Source organism: Arvicanthis niloticus, chromosome 25 (assembly GCF_011762505.2).
Source record: "Arvicanthis niloticus isolate mArvNil1 chromosome 25, mArvNil1.pat.X, whole genome shotgun sequence".
In the NCBI taxonomy this organism is placed as follows: Eukaryota; Metazoa; Chordata; class Mammalia; order Rodentia; family Muridae; genus Arvicanthis; species Arvicanthis niloticus.
In genome coordinates, this window is record NC_133433.1 from 11,505,636 (window position 1) to 11,526,512 (window position 20,877).

General features: G+C 42.7%; 1 protein-coding gene across 2 annotated transcripts in view; it reads right to left on the reverse strand.

The window, feature by feature from the left end:
- Positions 1-19,519, reverse strand: part of Faxc (failed axon connections homolog, metaxin like GST domain containing) — a 61,420-nt gene extending 41,901 nt beyond the window's left edge. The window contains exons 1-3 of one of the 2 annotated variants that reach the window (XM_076924075.1): positions 18,932-19,519; positions 14,007-14,142; positions 1,503-1,699 (exon numbers count right to left, since the gene is read on the reverse strand). In XM_076924075.1, coding sequence (XP_076780190.1) covers positions 1,503-1,699; positions 14,007-14,142; positions 18,932-19,197 — 599 coding nt within the window. In that variant the 5' untranslated portion in view covers positions 19,198-19,519. Of the gene's footprint in view, positions 1-1,502; positions 1,700-12,109; positions 12,273-14,006; positions 14,145-18,931 lie in introns of those variants that run through there. The other variant, XM_076924076.1, reaches the window with a different exon arrangement.
- Positions 19,520-20,877: the final 1,358 nt, after the last annotated feature.

A 20,877-nucleotide genomic window follows, 5' to 3' on the forward strand; every position in this document is an offset into this window, starting at 1 on the left:
CAATGGGGTCAGACAGTCACACATCCTAGTGTCCACTGTGACAAAGCAGAGGCCTGGCATCTCCATCAGCCTCTTATGGAAAGGACCAGACTCCTGCAAACACTGAGTCTGCTCTCTCACACACTGATCGTTCTATGTTGTCCGACAAGGCACTTCCTTCATCAGCCCTCCTTCATCTCTATAGTGAGGTGGGGAGAAGATGTGGAGTTCTGGTCAGTCCCAGGACAGACAGAGTACAAAAGCCAAACGTAGGAAGAGAGAAATAGAGGGTCACATGTAATCTCGGGCATAAACAGACATCCAGTTTTTTACCTAGAAAGAGGACAGGAGGATGAAGCAGTGAGCCAGGAAGGAAGAATCCTACAGTGTGTCCCACAAGGAGATGGTCTCTGTGGTTGGAAGTGGTCAGTAGAAGCTGGATCAGCATCTGACCAAGAAACAGCAATGTCAATAAAGTCGGACTAAGGATTTCTAATTAAGTATTGAGACAAAGTAAAATCAGAAACTAGTCAGAAGAAGCTTCCTGTCAACTCTAGTTGTACAGAGAAGGGGGTTGAAAACAGTAGAAGAGGGGAAAGCCCACAAAACATATAGGTTTGCAAAGCAAGACTGAGCAGATATGATCGACACAAATGGTGCCGCAGCAGCTTGTTACCACCAACGCAAAACAAAACAACTGGTCAACCCAACTGTGTGCCCCTTCAAACTTGGGGACTGTGGACTAGGAATGAAGCAATCAGGGCAGCATGTTATCTAAGGGAAGGTGACATCATCTCACAAATGTCTAAGTTATTCCACAGAGGAATCGTATCACAACTTAGCCTTTCATGTCTTCCTCTGGTGTCTCATGCGCTTTCACTTTTTGTTTTTGTTTTCTGAGACGGTTTTTTTATGTGGCCCTAGTTGTCCTGGAACTCAATCTGTAGACCAGACTTGCCTCAACTCAGGAGATCTGACTCTCTCTGCCTCCAGAGTGTGGGATTAAAGGCCTATCCTAGTCCTGCCCAGCATCTGATGTTCTTTGATTCAGCAGTTTGTACCGATGAGCCCCACAAATTGATATATGCCCCTCGCTAAAATCCAAGAGACTGCCAACACATAGGCTGTCAAAGTTTTTTATGGATACGTGGTTGGGAAACGATCAAAGGAAGATTATGTTATTACAAATGAAATCTACGTTTCAGTGTGCATGACAGATGATAGTTTTAATGAAGTCTGCTTACAAACATGGCTGTGACAGAAAGACTCTACAGTGATACCTGTGGAGTCCTTATCTAGATACTTGGAGACAACAGGGAGATGGCTGACCCTAAATCAAAGGGGTTTGTTTTGGTTTTTTGTTGTGTGCTTGTTGTGTTTGTTTTTTGATCAAACCTTTAACAAAGGTGATGAACTTAACAGAAAGCGTTTGAGGCAGTGAGTATCAGATATCTGACAGAGACCTTCAGCTGGCTGGGCTGTGCCTGTGGGGTGGGGGTGGGGAAGACACAGCAGGGACTCACCAGTAGAAGTGCTCTTCCACCATCTTGGTCACGGCTCTTGAGACAGCTCTTTCATGGGGGCCAAGATTTTTATTTAAGTTCACTCCAAGTTTCTCTTCCAGAAAGTCGATTATAAATTCTGTGCCAGACACTTTTTCATTATTATATTCAATCCAAGGCATTTTCCCTTGAGCAGAGAGTTTTCCACCAAAATAGTTCTAAACAGAGGAGAGAGAGAGAGAGAGAGAGAGAGAGAGAGAGAGAGAGAGAGAGAGAGAGAGGCAATATGTATATAAACTTCACTGATTAGCAGAAACAACCATTCCAATCCCAGTGCTCAAATGAACTCGGCACACTGACTCTTTAAGATCATTACTCTAGAAGGGAGAGGGGACCTTTTACCAAATATTAATGTTCCCATAGGTTCTGTTGTGGACTCAAATTTTATCTAAACTAGGAAAGGAAGGGGACTGTGGGTCAAGGAATGGGAGAGGGAGGAAAGGGGTGAGTCTGAAGTAGACAAGTATAGCTACAATGTGTAAAACATTGTAAAAATGTGTAAAATCCACAAAGGGAAAAAAAAATCAGAAAACAAACCACAAAGAAACTTGCACCAATTTAGTAACCAAAGAACTCATTTGAAATCTAATATGTTGCATCTGAATAATGCTTATTCAGAAAGAGGTCCTCTAAATTATCATACTGAGGTTAAAAACAAAGAATACACAATAGATTTATCTGCAGTGTCTCCTAAAAGAAATTAGTTCAGCAGGTTCTTGGGTTTTGGCCCAGAATTTAATGTCTAGTCCTAGCGGTAGTACCCAGAACCTGTTCAGACAACCTCTATTTTGATCTACAAGCATGGTAGAAACTTACAGTGTCTCAGAAGATCTTGACCAGAAAGATCAAGCTATAGACTTTAAAATTACAACGACATTTATTCTTCAGTGTGTAAAAAGTAAAGACCTGGTCCACATGAATGGAGAGATTCTGCAGAATTCCACATCTTCAATCACTTTTCTCAATAAATATGGTCATTTAAACCTCAAAGTCAATTGTAAGAATGGTAACCACTAACACAACGACTACACAGCCTAAATTAATCTGATTGTCACAAAGTTGTCCTTATACTTTATACAAATAGATAGTGCAGACACTGTTGGATAATGCAAATGCTGGCCCCTCTGAGGCCAACTGATACTCAAAACTATGGTGGGAATGTTAAATGGCCAACCACTTAAAAATGTTCCGATGCTGTTTTTTTTTTTTAATGTATTTTATTATTTTACATGCATAAGTGTTTGCATCCAATGTATGCCTGTACCATGTGCAAGCCTGGTGACAGTGGAGCCAGAAGGTCATTAAGATCCCCTGGAACTAGAATTGCAGTTGTGAGCAGTCCTCTGATGTAAGAAACTAAACCAGGGTCTTCTAAAAGAGCTGCCATCTCTTAACTAAAATACCATCTCTCCAGTCCCTACAACTTTCTCCTAATCAAGCCATTTTACCCCTAAGTATTTACCCAAGGGTAAGAAAGCATACAGCCATACAAAGACATACAAACAGAAGTCTGGGCTAAAGGGATAGCTGTGTGATTAACAGCATGTACTGCTCTTCCAGAGGACCCAAATTTGGTTCTGACTGACCATATATGATTGGAGGATACATCAGTCAGTAAAGTGCTTGCTTTGCAAGCATGGAAACTGGAATTCAAACTGCAGTATCTACACTAAAATACCAGAAGTGAAATAGGTATCTATAATCACCTTACTGGGGAAGTAGAGACAGGCAGATTATTGGGACTGACCGGCCAGACAGCCCAGCCAAAATAATGAGCTCTGTGGTAGTTTGAATGCTTGGTCCCCAGTCTGAGAAAGATTAGGAGATATGGCCTTGTTGGAGGAAGTCTGTCATTGGGGGTGGGCTTTGAGGCTTCAAAAGCCTGCTAGGCGCTCTTTCTCTCTCTCTCTCTCTCTCTCTCTCTCTCTCTCTCTCTCCTAGGGAATCAGAATGTAAAGCTCTCAACTACTGCTCCAATACCATATCTGTCTGCTTCCTGTTATAATGATTAAGAACTAACCCTCTGAAACCATAACCAAGGCCCCAATTATGCTTTATGAGTTGTCTTGGTCATGGTGTCTTCACAACAGTAAAACAGTAACTAAGACAAACTTCAGGGTCAATATGAAACCATTTCTCAAACATTAAGATAGAGAGCAATAATATAAAGATAAAAATCCCAACATCAGTCTATAGCTCCCACATGCCATACACAAACAGGTACACGCATGCTGGGTGGGCATGAGGATGTGCACCTTTAATTCCAGCACTAGAGAGATATAAGCAGATTTCTATGAGTTCTGTGAGTTTCAGGCAAGCATGATCTACAAAAGTGAGTTCCAGGCTAGCACACATACATAAGTAATACACTGTAAATTCTTTCATTGTTTCTTATTCTTTCTTTCCTTTCATTCTTTCTTTCTTTCTTTCAAAAACACTAGAAAATGTAATCTTTGGTGACAGAAGGTCTATCTGTGGTTGTTGAGAATAATGAAGCAAAAGCAAAGAATTTCAAAGAGGCACATGAAAATCATACAAGAAAATCGATCCTTTCACTGTGTTTTGGGGTTTTGTTTTGTTTTCCTTTTTTTATTTTTTTTTATTTTTTTCCAACCTGTTTTTATACCATTTTAATTACATCAAGTACTAAGGTCAGCTCTAGGTTGAGGAACTAGCAATACCATAGATGCAAACAGTCAAGGAACAAGCAAGACAATAAACATAGTCAAAGAACAAGAAGCAATAAACAAAGTCCTGTGATCACTCCCATGATCACTGTTTCTAAGAACTTATCAGAATGACCAAAATATCTGAGCCTACTTCCGTGTACTAGCCCAAAGTCATTTTCATGCCTGAAGCCTACTTCTTTGTTCTAGCCTAAGATTTAGATTCCTGCCTGAAATTACTTCTTTGTTCTAGCTTAATGTCAGATTCCTGCCTGAAGCCCATTTCCTTGTCCTTGGCCAATGTCAGATTCCTGCCAAGCAGCCCCAAAAGCTCTCCATATCTCCCCTTTTCTATTTCAGAAACAAGACTGAGCCTGTCTTAGGTTGTTCTGACAAGAATGCCTTCCTTACCCATTGTGGAATATGCATTATCAAAAGCAATGCACTTCTGTCTTAGATTGGTAAGGCTCTGTGCAGAATCTTACCTGTCCTTGGCTTGCCAGCCTGTTAAATTAATACCTCTGTCTGAGGGTCCATTGTTAGGTTCAAGCCATGTACTTTGGCTGCCAACATGTTGATGTTGTTAAAGACAAGCTTTAATACAATGGGCAGAAATAAAAGTATTCCCAGGACATGATCAAGCTACATATGCCACTCTTGAAGTTTGATGAAAATGGAAATACTGACCTCAGGTCATGAATAATTTTATCAGCAGTATCTGTAGCATCAAAGCTCAGCAAAGCAGCATTCTTTAAATTCATAATCTCACTATGCAAAGTTAAAATATCCAGAGAGGCGTTAGAATTATGCCAAATACCCTGCAAGTGTCTTTAAACTTTTTCCTGATTATAAGGACTATCATTGTAAATTTTAGAAGTAACACCAATCCATTGGTTATGGGTGTCTGTCATGTTTGTGTTTTGTTTTGAGGCAATTTTGTGTACTCCAGACTAGCTTTGAATTCACCACATAGTTAAGGCTAGCTTTGAACTCCTGATCCTTCTGCTTCTACCCCTAAGTGCTAGGATTCCAGGTATGCACCACTACACTTGGATGATACTGTCAATCTTGATGGTGACAGTGATTTCATAAGTACTTAACCTGGTTGAAAACAATTAGCAAAATTTACACTTGAAACATGTGTGACTTGTTGCATGTCAATTTTAGCTATAGGAAGTTGTGGATTTTGTTTTTTTAATAGAAGAAAGTATTAGATAAAGTTTGGAATATAAATCCTGAACACCTTTGTTTCTCTAGAATAGAGGTCAGCAAAATTTTCCTATAGAAAGCCAGGTAGTAAACAGTCCAGGCTATAAAGTCTCTACTAACAGCTCAACACTGCAGCAGAAGAACAGGCATGGGTCACACAAGGAAACGAGTTTGTCTGCTCCAATAAAAAGTCAGGACACTGAGATCTGAACTTCATGTATGACAAAACATTATTTTTATTTTTCCCCAACTATTTAGAATCTATAAATGCTTCTTCCTTCACAGGCCTCATAAGACAACCCCTGCTGCAAAGGCTAGCCATTACCCACCTTCTCTGCTAGAGAAACCAAACTAAAACCAAGGCAGCATTCTAACCAAGCCCTAGACAAGAAAACGCCTTTTTACAAAGACATATTTTAACAGAAGACTCTAGAAGACCACAAATCAACTTCCACTAGTAATCCCAAAACTCCAAGAATTTCAGAAATGAAACAAAAACTCCTGGGTCTTTTGTTGGTAGGGATAACCTTGGGTACTGTGTGGAATCATCACCTGTCAATAAAAATCTGATGGCCAATAAGCTGAGGCAGGATTAGAAGATGGGACATCTGACAGAGAAACAGGAACTCTGGGATGGAGTCAAGCACCATAAAGTCAATGTATGAAACTGAGGAGGTAACTAGCCATGTGGTAGACAGAGAATAGTACAAGCAGGTTAAATAAGTCATGAGCTAATAGAACAAGCCTATCTTATGGCCTAGGCATTTTTAAATAAATAATAAGTCTCCAAATCATTATTTGGGAAGTGGGGCCTGGGTGGAAAGCCTGAAGTTACATTTGGTTTCTTGAGGGGGGGCACTGGGATTAAGACCCGTACGTTGGAGAGGACCAGGGCACAGCAAGCATCTGGACAGGATAGGACCACTACTCTCACAGTGCCTCACAGCTGTGGTTGCCAGCACAGAACCTGTACAAGATAAGCCAGTCAGCGACAGCATGGATGGAGAAGGGGCTGACACGAGGAGCTATTGACAGGGGAGGGCTGCTAGGAGAGGAAGAAGAATCTTCTTCACACCCTGGGAAGTTAACCATGTTCCGATGGATGGCCCCACCCCAATGGGTAAAATGAATGGGGCGCAGCAAATTGAATTCGGTCAGTTATTAAAAAAAAAATCAATAAAGACATAAAGAGAGAAGGGGTGGAAAAGTAGATTCAGGAGAAGTTAGAGGAAAGAGCTGAGGGTAAATAGTATCTAAATACAGTGTATGCATGAATAAAATTCTCAAAGACAATAAAAAATTTTTGTTTAAAAAAAAATCATTCATGTTGGGACTAAAGATGTGGCTCCATGATTAAGAATACTAGCTGCTCTTCCAGAAGACCTGGGTTCAATTCCTAGCATTCATATGACATCCGACAACCACTTGTAACCACAGTCCTAGAGGATCTAATGCCCTTTTCTGACCTCTGGAAATATCAGGCACACACACATACAGTCTGCAAACATACAGGCAAAACACCCATATACTAAATAACTAAATAGATTAAATATATTTTAAATGATTTAACTTGTTTTCATGTAAATCACACCCATATTTGTATATATTTGTATGATGCACACAAGCGTATGCCCTGCTTCTAAGATCTCAGTGAGATTACAGGCTCATGGTAACAAGGCAGGCACCCATTCGTGCCTACATGCTTAGACTTAGCTTCAGGGTCTGGACTTCTCAAACTGTAGGTGATCACCTTTTCAGAAGGCTCAAAAGCAGAGTGTGAACAAGGTAAATGCTATTTACCACTGTCTTTGTCAGACCAGTCTCTGTTCATAGAGTTCATACTTTTTCTCATTTTACATTATCAAATGAAAGCTCAAAAAGTAACTAAAGCCACACTGCCTATGCACAGTTTAGAAAAAGAAGCTTTCTCTAGTAATACATTCTATGCCAAGAACCTTTAGCCTTACACTGTTACACAGAAAGCAACCTACACAATTATACATGGCTGCTACATTGATATTATCCTAATGCCAACTAAAAGAAATGTCACACTTTCTCTAAAAGTTATTAGTGTGCCTGGTGTTTGTGTAATTAGTATTCTAGAGATGTAAGATCACCACAGAAGACTACCTCTACTGCCGATTTCTCTTGCTGCACTGGAATCCTAACATGTCCCTTTTAGATTCATCACTTCAGATGTAATCTAGCTTCAACACCATCAGAGGAACTCTTTAAAGTGCAAATAAGGACAAATATTCTGCCTCAAAATTAAGCACAGTAGCACATGCTGATAGTCTTGCACGCAAGAGGCAAGGCAGTGCAGACAACATAGTTGAGTTCAAGGCTAATCTGGGTTATATATCAAGACTGTGTCTCAAAAAAATAAAAATAAAGATAAAAATGCTTATCACCCAACTAAGAAGACCAGAGTTCAGTTGCCCATGTAAATGCTGGGTGAACATGATGGCTCACCTGTAATTCCAACTCTAGAGATGAGAGGGACCGGATCCCAAGCAAGTTGGAGAGACTAACCAAATCAGCGCGTGCTGAGTTTGACTGAGATACCCTGCCTTAGTGAATAAGGTGGGCAAGCAATCAAGGAAGGTTCTGATTATCAACCTCGGGGCTCCTGCACACACATTCCAACATGCATACATATCCACGGGCATACCACAATGCACACATGCAAACAACACAAAATTTAAAAGCTGAGGTTATAGAGTTCTAAGTCTATAGAGCATTTGCCTCGCATATAAACACCATTGGTTGACCCTAGCACCCTCCTCTCATAAAAAAAAAAAAAAAAAAAAATTGCAACAGCAACCTACACTCCCAGCATCTGGCTGATGCCACCTGCTGAGCATCGTGGCACATGGCTTTAATCCCAACACTCAGGAGGCAGAGGCAGGCAGATCTCTTCGAGTTCAAGGCCAGTCTGATGTACATAGTGAGTTCCAGAATAGCCAGCGCTGCACAGTGAGACTCTGTCCTGAGGGAAAAAAAAAACAAAACAACACAAAACAAAAACAAACAACTACAGAAATAAAACTTAAAAGATCAATTCTGGATATGATAACTCAATTATGTTTTCATAACCAATTTTTACTTTGTAGCTAAAAAGCAGGAAACAACATCTTAGAGACAATTATAATTTATTTAGATATGACTAGATCTAAGTAGAAAACTTTGGGTATCATCATCATCATTTTGAGATGAAGAATTTTAAAGCCTAAATGAGATTTCAAAGTCTTTGGGCTCTGACTTGCTGTACTGAGCGCTAAATTTTCAGCTCAATTGCTTGTAACTATGTAACAAAGTGAATCTTCACTGCACTCCAGAACTACCACCAGACACCTCCCACTGGCTACATTTGAAACCATTTGACTACCTTTTGTAAATTATAACACCTTAAGAAAAGCCCATGTATCTAACCTATATTGTAATTTTGTAGGAAAAACTGTCCTTTTTTGGGGAAATATGTATGTTAAAACATTGTAAATGAAGTGTCTTGATTTCTGTACAGTACTTTCAAATGATGTGTTAAAAACATCTTTCTAAAAGCATATAAAAAGAGAGCCAAAGCAAAGGAGGTGAAATAATAACCATAAGTGAGCCTGTGGGAAAGGCTGGGGTGCTCTTTATCCTAGACAGAAAATCAAGCCAGAGAGCTGGGACACCAGATGAGTAAATAAGGAGAGCAACAGTGGAGGCTGAGGACCACGGAGGGGCTCTAGCCCTTTCCCAACACAAACTCCTGGGCAGAAGCCAGTACTCCTGGTGGGAGATCTAAACAAAACGTGGCCCTCTGAGAGTACAACCACAAGAGAAAGGACTAACATGCCGAGTACAGGCAGAAATACTGACACAGAAATCCTGGGTCAGACCAAATGCTTCCAGTTAGCATCATGAATATCCTCCCACAGTTAAAGGGAGAAATTAGAAAAACTGACTAAGAAGACACACTTTTAAGAAAAGATAAGGGCCAAGTGGTGGCAGCACTTGGGAGGCACAGGCAGGTGGATCTCTTTGAGTTTGAGGGCCAGCCCGGTCTACAGAGTGAGTTCCAGGACAGCCAAGCTTACACAGAGAAACCCTGGAGAGAAGGGGAAGAGGAGGGAGAGAGGGAGAGAGGGAGAGGGAGAGAGGGAGAGGGAGAGGGAGAGGGGGGAGGGGGGGAGGGGGGAGGGGGGGGGGGGGAGGGGGAGGGGGAGGGGAGAGGGGGGAGGGGAGAGGGGGAGAGGGGGGAGGGGAGAGGGGAGAGGGGAGAGGGGAGGGGGAGAGGGGAGAGGGGAGAGGGGAGAGGGGAGAGGGGAGAGGGGAGAGGGGAGAGGGGAGAGGGGAGAGGGGAGAGGGGAGAGGGGAGAGGGGAGAGGGGAGGGGAGAGGGGAGAGGGGAGAGGGGAGAGGGGAGAGGGGAGAGAGGGAAGGAGGGAAGGAGAGAGGGAGAGGGAAGGAGGGAAGGAGAAAGGGAGAGGGAAGGGGGGAGGGGGAGGGAGAGAGGGAGAAGGGAGAGGGGGAGAGGGAGAGGAGGAAAAAGTCACCTTTAGTCAACAGCTGGCTAGAAATGATGACATGCACTTGGGAGGTAGAGGCAAGAGGAATGGCCAACCAAGGCTACAGTCGAAAAAAGAAAAAGCACAACAGACGAAAAACACCATGAGAGGCTGGAGAGGTAGCTCAACAGTTAAAGGCATGCTGCTTTTTCAGAGAATTCAAGTTTGATTCCCACCACCCCCATCGGGCAGATCACAACTACCTGTAATCCAGCTTCAAAGGAATCAGGTTCCTGTGGCATCAGCAAGCACCTATACTCACGTGTGCACACCCCTAGACACACAGGCACACAGAATTAAAAAAATAAAACATTAAAAAAAAAAAAACCCATCAGCATAATGGTTGCAAGAACAGAATACAGCATTGGATGTTCAAGGAAAGGCAAGTTCCAGGAAGCAGCAGAGAATTATAGGACAGCACAGACAAGGGACAGAAAAGCATAAGGACAAACATCTAGACAACAAGGAACAGGCGTGGAGAAAAGCAAACGATTATTAAAGGAAATATTTTTAAAATATTGATGATTAGGTGCCCCAGAATAAACATTGTTTAAAAGCTCATAGTCATGGCAGTCAGGTCCAAGTAGTAGTTTGTTGTCCACCAGGACAACAAACAATAGCAAGCGCTCCCAAGAACATTCAGCACTTAGAACCCAGAATATAAACTGGTGCAGCCAATACGCAGAATGAAGGTCTCTCAAAAAAGCTAGCATGTGACCAGCTATACTTCTGGATGTACAGCTGAAGCGATCTAAGGCAACAGTTGTATGTTTTGTTTAGTGCAGCACTGTCCCCAACAGCCAAATTATGAAGCCAGCCTAAGTGCCCGACAATACGTGAATGATTAAAGAAATATAGAGCAGAGGTTTACTGGGCCATAAAGAAGAATGAAATTATGTCACTTGCTGGGAAATGGATTCAACTGGAAATCACTGTGGTAAATGAAACACACCAGCCTCAGGAACAACAAACTCACATTCTCCTACATATACAAACACTAAGGTTTAAATGTATACATATGCGTGCATCTGTGTGTCACAGGGAACTAGGAGGTGGACCTAAGTGTGGGAGAAAGAGAGAGTAACGAAAGTCACGTGAGCTGAATATGGAGGAGGAGACTATTTGGGGTGATTTATTTATTTATTTTATTTATGTGAGCTCACTGCAGCTGTCTTTAGACACACCAGAAGAGGGCATCAGATCCTAAATGGTTGTGAGCCACCATGTGGTTGCTGGGAATTAAACTCAGGACCTCTGGAAGAGCAGTCAGTGCTCCAGCCCCATCTCTAAAGATTTAAAGGGCTCAATTATGTTTAATAAAGGAAAGAAAATGCTATCATACACATCCATTGCTTTTTGTATTGTCTAAAAAGACAAAGACACATAAAAACTCAAAAGAATTTAAAAAGAACCAGAAGAGCTGGTGAGATGGCTCTGCAAGTGAAGGTGTCTGCCACCAAGCCTGATGACCTAAGTTTCATCCCTAGGCTGCATAAAATAGAAGCAGAAAACTGACTACTTCAAGTTGCCCTTTGACCTTCACGTGTGTCATGGTATGCAGATGCATTGTTTGCATTTGCATGAACACACACAATAAATAAAAAGGTGAAAAAGTACAGGAGATAGATAGATAGATAGATAGATAGATAGATAGATAGATAGATAGATAGATAGATACATACATACATACATACATACATACGTACATACGGAGCACTCAATAGAATATTAAGATTAAAAGCCAATTCTAAAAAATATCAGAGAGAAAAAAAGAATAATATTACTGTTAAGTTTCTCAGTAGCTGCCAGCAGTTGAGAGGCAGAGGCAGGAGGATGGAGTTCAAGAACTGACTCTAGCCACTGGGTACAAATGAGTTCGTGGCCAGCCTACTCTACAGAGCATGTTCCAGGCCAGGCTGGACTACACAGTGAGACTGTCTTTAAATACCACCAACAAAATTCTCAGTAGCAACATCAGAGTAAAAAAAAAAAAAAAAAAAAAAAAAAAAAAAAAAAAAAAAAAAACATTGGGGGAATAGTTTCAAAACATGAAAAGCAGAAAATTTTGGAAAGAAATTTATGAAATGTGAAACTGGGGGTGGAGGGAGCCGTTTCAGAAATGCCAAGCCATGAGGACTTACCAGGAAAATATTCATCAAGAAATTTCCCAAAGCCAGGTGTTATGGTGCATGCCTTTAATCTCAGCATTCAAAAGGCACAGAGGAGGGCAGATCTCTAAGATTTCAAGGCTAGCTTGGTCTATATAGTGAGTTCCAGGCCAGCCAGAGCTAAAATAGTAAGGCCCTGTCTCAAGAAAGAAAGGAAGAAAGGGAGGGAAAAAAAATAAAACAAAAATATAAGATAACCTGTGTAGGATATGTGTAAGTAAATGTGTAAATAAATTTAAAACATTTTTTATATAAATTTACCAAATGTGAAGGAAGCTGTAAGAATGCTATTTCCAGGATGCAAAGCTGTAAGATCTCGGACCCAATACAAGCAATGCACTGCCTATGAGAAACAAATGTACAAAAGAAAGAGACAGAGGAAGCCCAAGCAAATAGGAACCAAGGGTGGGCTAGAGAATCCACCTCGTTCTATGACAAATCCAACTTTAAATCATCACAAGGGAGGTGGTGGCACATGCATTTAGTCCTGGCTGTTAAGAGGCAGGGACAGGTGGATCTCAGAGGGAGAGGATTTCTGTGAGTTGGAGGCCAGTTCGAGCTCGCTCTAAGGCCAGAGTGACTTCCAGGACAGCCAGTACCACACAGAGAAACCCTACCCTGAAAGGAAAAATTACACATTTGGATAGTCTCAGTAAACTGAAGGAACTGGTCTCAGAGACTATTTTCTGTGGCCATAACATCAAAAACAATTATAGAAACAGGGCTTCAGTAAACTTCCACACAGCTAGAACTAAAAAGGAAAACACAAGGGAAGAATGTTAAGCTACACAGAGTAAATGACAAGGAGAACAATAAAGCAACTAAATGTGGCAGCCATCTCCAGCGTTACTGAAGGAAAAGTGGACGTCTTCAAGTACACTCATCTGTTTAATCTTTTTATAAAGCGATGTTTATTTCTATTTTCATAGTGAGGAAAATTTGCAAATTTTAAAAAATTTTTATTAAAAAATTATCCATATTCTAATCATCAATAATTAGTCATAATTAAGATTCTGGCATTTTTTTCATGGGGTAAAAATACTTGCAAATTATTTATTACATATGAATGTGTATGTATGCGAATGTACATATGGTATTGTATTTCTTTTTCCTTCTTTTTTTTGAATTTCTTCCTATTTTTTTTAATTTACTTTATGTGTCAGGTTTTTTTCCTGCTTATATATCTATGTGCCCCATGCTTGTCTTGGTGCCTAAAGTCAGAAGAGGACATGGGATCCCCTGTAACTGAAATCACACATGATCAGGAACTACCATGTAAGTGATGGAACAGAACCAGGGACCTCTGCAGGAGCCACAAATGCTCTTAACTACCAAACCATCTCTCCAACATCTTTTAATTGCTTCTTTAATGCTGAAATGAACAGGTACTTCCTTGAAAGCCACTTGAGCAAAACACAGGAAAGTTAAAAGCTATTCAAAGGCCAGAGCTATAGCTAGGTGGGAAAGCCTTTGTCTGCTGCACGTGAATCACTATCTTCAGAGCCTAGTACTGACAATCTATTGTGCCCTCCAACCAGCCCTACATTCATGGAGGACAAAATGACAAATGAAAACCTAAAAGAAAAGTCCCACCAGGCAGACGCACGCTTCCATTTCTCACCTGCTGCTCCATACGCCTATCCAAACCTCCAACTAAAGAACACATTAGAAGAAATACTATGAGTCCTTCATTAAAACTGATGTAAAAAGAAGTCAATAGACCCTGGAATCGTGTACCTCTCTTACTGAGGACTGGGCACTGTTACCTTCAGACCCTGCCTACTGTGATATCCACTTGTGTGACATTAACTACCCCTCCCTCTAGGGGATATTGATGTTGTAAGAATAAAACATATTTGCAAACAAGTACCTGATACGGTAGGTCGGCCATTCTTAAGTAAGTTTCCATTTTCAAACAGAAAGGAGACAAGCTGGGGACACCATTGTTAGGTCTCGCAAACTGATGCAAAATAATAGCATCTTTGGAGTCAAGCTCTTGCTGTTTCCTGTCAAACCAAAGCAGAAATAAAAAACAGCCTGCATGTTAGTTTTCCGTTACCTTGGTCCTCAAGAAGACCCTGTAGGATTGTATTCCCCTGTGAACAAGCAGAAGTATCTGTGATAGGCCTTGCCTCATCCAGGGTTTAGAGACTGAAAGCATAGTGGACATGCAGGAGGATCTTAAGAGCTCTGAGATGACTATAACTCTGAGAAGTACTTACAAATCAACTTGCTTCCATTATGACCAGCTTACGGGCTTACTCTGTGCTCCGCCTCACTGTGTGTGTTTCATGAGCACTGTTTTATTTAATCTTCAAAGCAATTTTATGAAGTAGATATATTACATATTTTACGGATTGCAAATACTAGAAGGTGAGAATGGTACTTCAGGTCTTTAATCCTGGCTCTCAGGAGGCTGATACAGAAGGTTCACAAGTTCATGGTCTACCTGAGCTACGGAGAATCCTGGGTACAGTGATAGTCACACTGATAGTATTCTGTAGAACCCGGACAGTGCCTACATTAGACAATACCTTGAAACAGACCGTTCTCCATAAGATAAGGAGATAACAGAATGGGCGGGCTGCACCTTGACCCACATCTCCAGGAAATCTGATACTGAAAATCCTGGTTCCTTTTCTATATTAACAATCACAAGGATTAAATAAAATAGTGCCTGTGAACATTTAGTAAGCTATCAAGCATTAAAAGTGAGAAAAAATGTATTCTTACACAAGATATGGTCTTGTTCACTTACAATTTCACCCGATCTGGCTTATATACCCCTCAGAGACCTATGGCAGTTTCCACCGTTTTGTGAGCCTAGCATTTCCCGGTCAGATAAACTCCATTCTCAAGCCTTGGACCCCTCTAAACTTCCCCTCTCCAAATCCCAGTTTAGTCTACACCTACTTCTGGCCAAGCAGAAATGGTGTGTCACCATCCCCACATGGTGCTCACCAGCTTCAGCAGCTCCCCTTCATAAAACAAGTTCTCTTGGGGTTTACAACCAAGTGCCTATTCCATTTAAAGAGCTCCGAATGACTCATTCTGAAATTACAAGCCAATAGAGCTAAAAAGCATTTACTACAAAACAGGGGTTTTCCGTTATATGAAATGCGTGGGAGGTCAGATATTACAATCCAGGACCCATTTTGATGTTATTAGTAGACAATACAAACTCTACACTTCACAACTGACTTTGCCCAGTAAAATGATTCACAGCACAAAGTGATGTTTTCATATAACTTAGAGAGGCAAAGGTTTAAGAACTAAGAGGCGATAAATCGGAAATCGTCTGCCTTACTGGCCAGAAGAGTCAAGTCCTAAAGATTAATTTAGGCCCTGTCACAGTCATAAAGATGCTGATCATGTGCCAACATGTGCCAGCGACTATAGACATGGCCCACAGTAACCTACTTAATTCTGATAACTGCCCTCACTGTAAAGCGGGCACTGTTGGAGCTTACATTTGGGATGCCATACTAATGTTCTGTAGTAGACAGGAAACTTCAAAGTCAGGAAGTGACTTGCCCAAGAAACACCAGTTTAAGACCAAGTCTGTCAGGCCAAGAATGGCGGCAGATCCTAGCCATTTATAAGGCCTAGGGAAGAAAATTGCAAGTTCAAGGCCAGCCTGGGCAATTCAGCTAGAACATGTCAAAATAATAATAATAATAATAATAATAATAATAATAATAATAATAATAATAATAATAATGAGGAAAGTGAGAATAGAACTCTGTGGTAGGGGACTTGGCTTCCATGGGTGAGGCACTGGGATCAATTCTCACACACACACACACACACACAAAACCTCACAACTGACTTTCCCCAGTAAAATAATTCACATTACAATATATATATATATATATATATATATATTCACATTACAATATATATATATATTCACATTACAATATATATATAATGCATAGTTGGGTAAAGGCTGAATCAAATTTGAACCCAGAAACCCTGTGTCTCCATAGGCCTCCTTCTGCATGTCAGAACCTTCTCCCTAGTTTAAGGTCACAGGATCAGATGAATTGCTTCCTGTGCGACTTATCATAAAACAACCTTAGAAGGAGATTTGAATAAGAACACCTGCAGAGGCCAGCTGGCTGACATACGAGGAGGCTGCCCAGCTCCTGGCCCTGCTCTAAGGATATCAGAGATGCTCATGCCTCTATAGCAGGCAATGAGTCAGGCTTAGGAATCAGATGGGGCCCCTTTAGCTCGAATGCACAAAGTGCAGATGAGCTCCAGGTAATGAAGTCATTACTTAATCATTCGGTTTACAAGCAAATTTCCAGATGCTTGAGTAAATTTACTATAGATGCCAAGCCATCTCCACTCTGGGGGAAAAAAAAAAGGATTAAGACAGTAATTATTTTAAGATACAACAGTGGAAAAATACAAATACCCAAAATAATATTGCAAATAAGAAACCATGCTTCACAAAAAAAAAAAAAACCATACATTGGTTATACTCATTAATTAGAGTTCTTATTTAACCTTATAATATTATTTTCTCATGAGACAAGCCATAGACTAGGACTAATTTGGGCCACAGAAAGTCCAGGCAAGGTAGGGGAGAGTTGACAGTTGCCAATTAACTCAGACAGTGGGGCCACCTTATAATATGTTCCCCTCCCACACGTGTCAGATTTTGATTTTGCCTAATTGTACGGAAGCTTAGATTTCTCAGCAAGCCTTTCTCTCTTGTACCCTCTGAAGCCTGTCTTCAGTGCTCCTGTTTGTTCCGTATCTCTCTGGAAGCTGGCAGAAAGTTGAGTCTTGACCACAGGCCTCACTTCCTAGGAAGTACGCCTGTTCTCAGTTCTCTTCCTTTCTCCCCCAACACAAAACCTCAAAGTGAGCTCTTTCTCCCAAGCAGCCAGGCTCCACACTGGAACCTTGGTCTTAACTCCTGTTACTGTGTGGTCTTCAGTAGGTTACCTGACCTCCTCCTACTCCTTAGTGGTAGCTGTTAAAGATAACCTGCAATCCCAAGGTTTAGCACACACAAGGAGTTAGTACTCCCAAAAATTCAGCTGCCTTCTTTCAGTTTGTATTATAATAGAGGTTTACCAATTCATTTGTCAAGAAACAAAAATAAACAAATATGGATCTTTTAAACTCCTTTGATCTAAGTAACGATCCAGAGCTGGGGCTTGTGGTCACCACAATGGGGAAAGAACAAGCCTGGGCAGAGGGTTAAAGAATATACAGGGTCCAGACCTCAGGGCATGGTCTATTCCAAAGTGAGCTCCCAAGGCCCTGTTATTTCTGCAAGGTCATCGAAAGCCACATTTTGGATTCAGCCATATGAAGCCTTCACTCTCCACAGACTGGAGACATGCTGGAAAGCCACATGGGACAGTCTTCATCGTCTTTGGAGTGAAATACAACTGAGAAACAACAGGCTACTGTTTACAGTGATGAACAGATGTGAGGGTTCTTTATATGGACTGAAACCTGACTTGAAATAGACTTCTAAGATTTGCACCAATGGGGTGTAATCTTGATGATATCTCACTTTAAAACTTTTGTGTTTGGCTCAACTAAATTCAAGACGCTCTGCTAAATGAGATGTGCTGCAGCTAAAATAAACTTCCCAGTCTCCCCTTGTGTCTAAGTGATATGAAAGCCAACACATTTTCTCAGATCTAAATGCTCTCTTATCCTTTCAGAACCAACAAATAGTGTGAATTCAGTAAGTAGGGCTAACACAGTGTCCTGCTGGACTTCCTGAAGTCCATTAGAGGTCACCAGCCACTTTATAACCTCTAGAATCGTGCCCCTGGAAAATATGGTAAGAACACATCCTTGCTCCTTCAAAAATACTGGCCAGAGAGAAATTCTGAGCTAATGAAAACTCCTCTGTCTCCAATTATCTCCAGAGACTGGGGCCCGACATGCATGGAAATTATAACCCCAAATTGACATGCCCATTAGCCAAAGGCTGTCTTGGTACCTAGTGGCATCTACCAACTACGGCACTAAAGACCTATCTTTGGGACTAGCAGTACCAACAGCAGGAGCCCTCCGTTTATTGTATTTTCACGTCAACCCTGTACACATTCTGCGGCAGGCAGCCATGAAACTGTTTACAGGCCGGGGAGACTCCCTGTTATGTCAAGTGCCCCATGTGCTAGCGCTGCCCTCAGATCTCCTACCGCTCACGCAATGATTGTACTTAAGCCTCAAGGTGCTTACAGTTCCATACCAGATAAGCAGGTAAGCAAGTTAAGGCTGCATCAAGGCTGAACAGGGTTACACGAAGCTTCTGCAACTGCAGCCTCTTAATAATGTTGACATTTATAGAGAGGAATAAGAGAGAACTAACCTTTTAAGTAAAGATGAGGTTAATAGCTAATATTCCAGCATTATTACCCATAAACCAATTAGGCATTTATAAAAGTGTACCTTAGTATTTCTACAGAGCTTTATTCTATTGTTACAAATGCGTTGATTGCAGTTAGAATCCTTCCTATGGGCTTTAGCAGATTGTTTTGATCCATAGCTAGTGACTCACAGCACTTTGCTTTTAGCATCGAAATGATGGAAGGCAAATGCTTTCTTTCCCCTCCCAATTTAATTCTCCCATCAACTCTAAATGGCCCCTCACAAGTGGCCAGGTGACCGTGAAACGCCTTAGGGGGGAGACGATAAGAGAGGACGCTTGGACCTCTGGGCGGCAGGACCTAGGGGCTGGCTCCGGAACCCCCTTGGAGCCAGCCCTACCCGGACTAGCTGCCCAGGTCAGTGCCCGGGGCCCTCTCTCTGGCTCACCTAATGACCAGGAGTTCGTGGAGCAGATACGCAGCCGCGGCCAGCAAAGCTCCCCCGGTCAAATAAAGGGTTTTCTTCCACCAGGGATCCGAGCCCAGCCCTGCCATGATCCCACCGTAATCCTGCAAAGGGAAAGCGATGATGTCCCCATAAAAGGAGAAGGGCTCCTCGGACCCGGCCCACCAGCCGAAGAAGGAGATGCTCTGGTTCCAGCTCAGGTCCACCACGCACGGCCTGGACGAGGCAAAGCCAACCCCCCAGTGCATGCTGCGCGGCTGGCTCGGGGCGCCCCTCCCAGGGCCCGCGCCGCCCGCATGGGAAGGGGCCGGCGCCCGGGCGGGCGGGCTCAGCGGTGCGCAGGGGGAGCGGGCGGAGGCGGCGGCGGAAGGGCGCGGACGGCGAGCAGAGAGCCGGGCTGGCGGAGCCCCGTGGCCCGGCGAGGCAGCGGCGGCCGCCGGCCTCCCTGGCCGAGGCCTCTCGCAAGCGCTCTTTGTGTCGGTGCGTGGAAAAGGCCACGTGATGTCATTGCTCCCCTGGGCCGGGCAACAGAGGCGGGATAAAGTCACCTACCCCGCGCCCTGCCCCCGCCCAGCATCCTCGCCGCGGTGCACTGCCTCCGCTCGGCTGCAGCTGCGGGGCTGGGCGCCCGGGCTCCCGGAGGCGGGCGGCGCGGGAGGCTGCGATTGCTGCAGCTGAGCCGAGCCCAGAGCCGCCGCCCTCCGTTCCATCCGCTCCCGCCCCGCAGGCGCCTTGCGGAGCGCAGAACTCACCTGCCCTGAGCCGCCGACTAGAAACCTTGGGCCAGGGCAGATTAAGGTCGGGTCTGTCTGTCTGCTCTCATTGCTTTAAAGCGCTCAGGGAAACACAGACACCTAGGTCCTGGGCAGGGTACCGGTGAAGTGATGCCTACCTTGACAAGTAACAGCAGAAAATACTCTAGGTGAGAAATCTTTCCCCCTTGGAAATCATTATCAGGGATATCGCTGATACGTGTTTTGTGGGTCTCCCTCCCTTTGGGTGCAGAAAATTTGTAAGATAAGCAGCTGTGTATTTAATGGTTTCCCTACCCTGGATAACCCTGAAGAGATTGATTAGCGGTTGGATTTAGGGCCTTATACAAGGCAGGCAAGCTCTCTATCAACAAGGAATGTTCTAGGTCCTTTAAATCCTTAAACGTAGCCATAACATGGGCAGTTTTAGTTTAGGGGAAATAAAACAAAAACATTGAAGACAGAAGATTCGTCACAATTAAAATTCAAGCATGAATATAAGAATACATCCATCCCCCCCAAAACAGTAGAGACTGGGATGCTGATGAAAGGGGCTCCCATTTCCTGGACTTCACCCCCCTTAGAATAAACAGGTATTACAGTCATGCTAGAAATAAAACAAGGGCTTATTCACCACTACAGATAGAGAAGGAGGCCCTAAGCCAAGTTAACACGAATTTCAGGGCCCCTACCTCCATCCCAAAGAAAGTTATTGACCTCTCAGGATGCAGAGTGTGTAGTCAGATGTGAACCCTCATGACAAGAATTCAGGAATCTACCCAATGCAGTGACAGAGGGGGTCACCAGAATGCCAGCCTGGGCCAGGGACCAAGGAGCTGCAGGGGCCTTGTATATAGAAAGGCAAAAGAGAATCAATATTGAATAATCCTATATCCAGAAAACAAGTTAGAAGTGGGACAAAAATTAACATGATAATGCCACGGAGCATGGACTGCAGTTTACTCCACAACTGCTGCCGTCTTCAGCGGCTTCTCAAAAGTATCGGAAAACTATTGAGTATTACGTGATCTTTGACTCAAATATGGTTTAAATGTTCAGAGAGAGTCAACAGTGAGCATCTTTAAAGAGACAAACAGAGGTCAAATAAAATCCCACTAAAGAAACCAAAACAGCATCTTAATCTGATGCAGGTTAAATTTTAGCATGCCCTGGAAG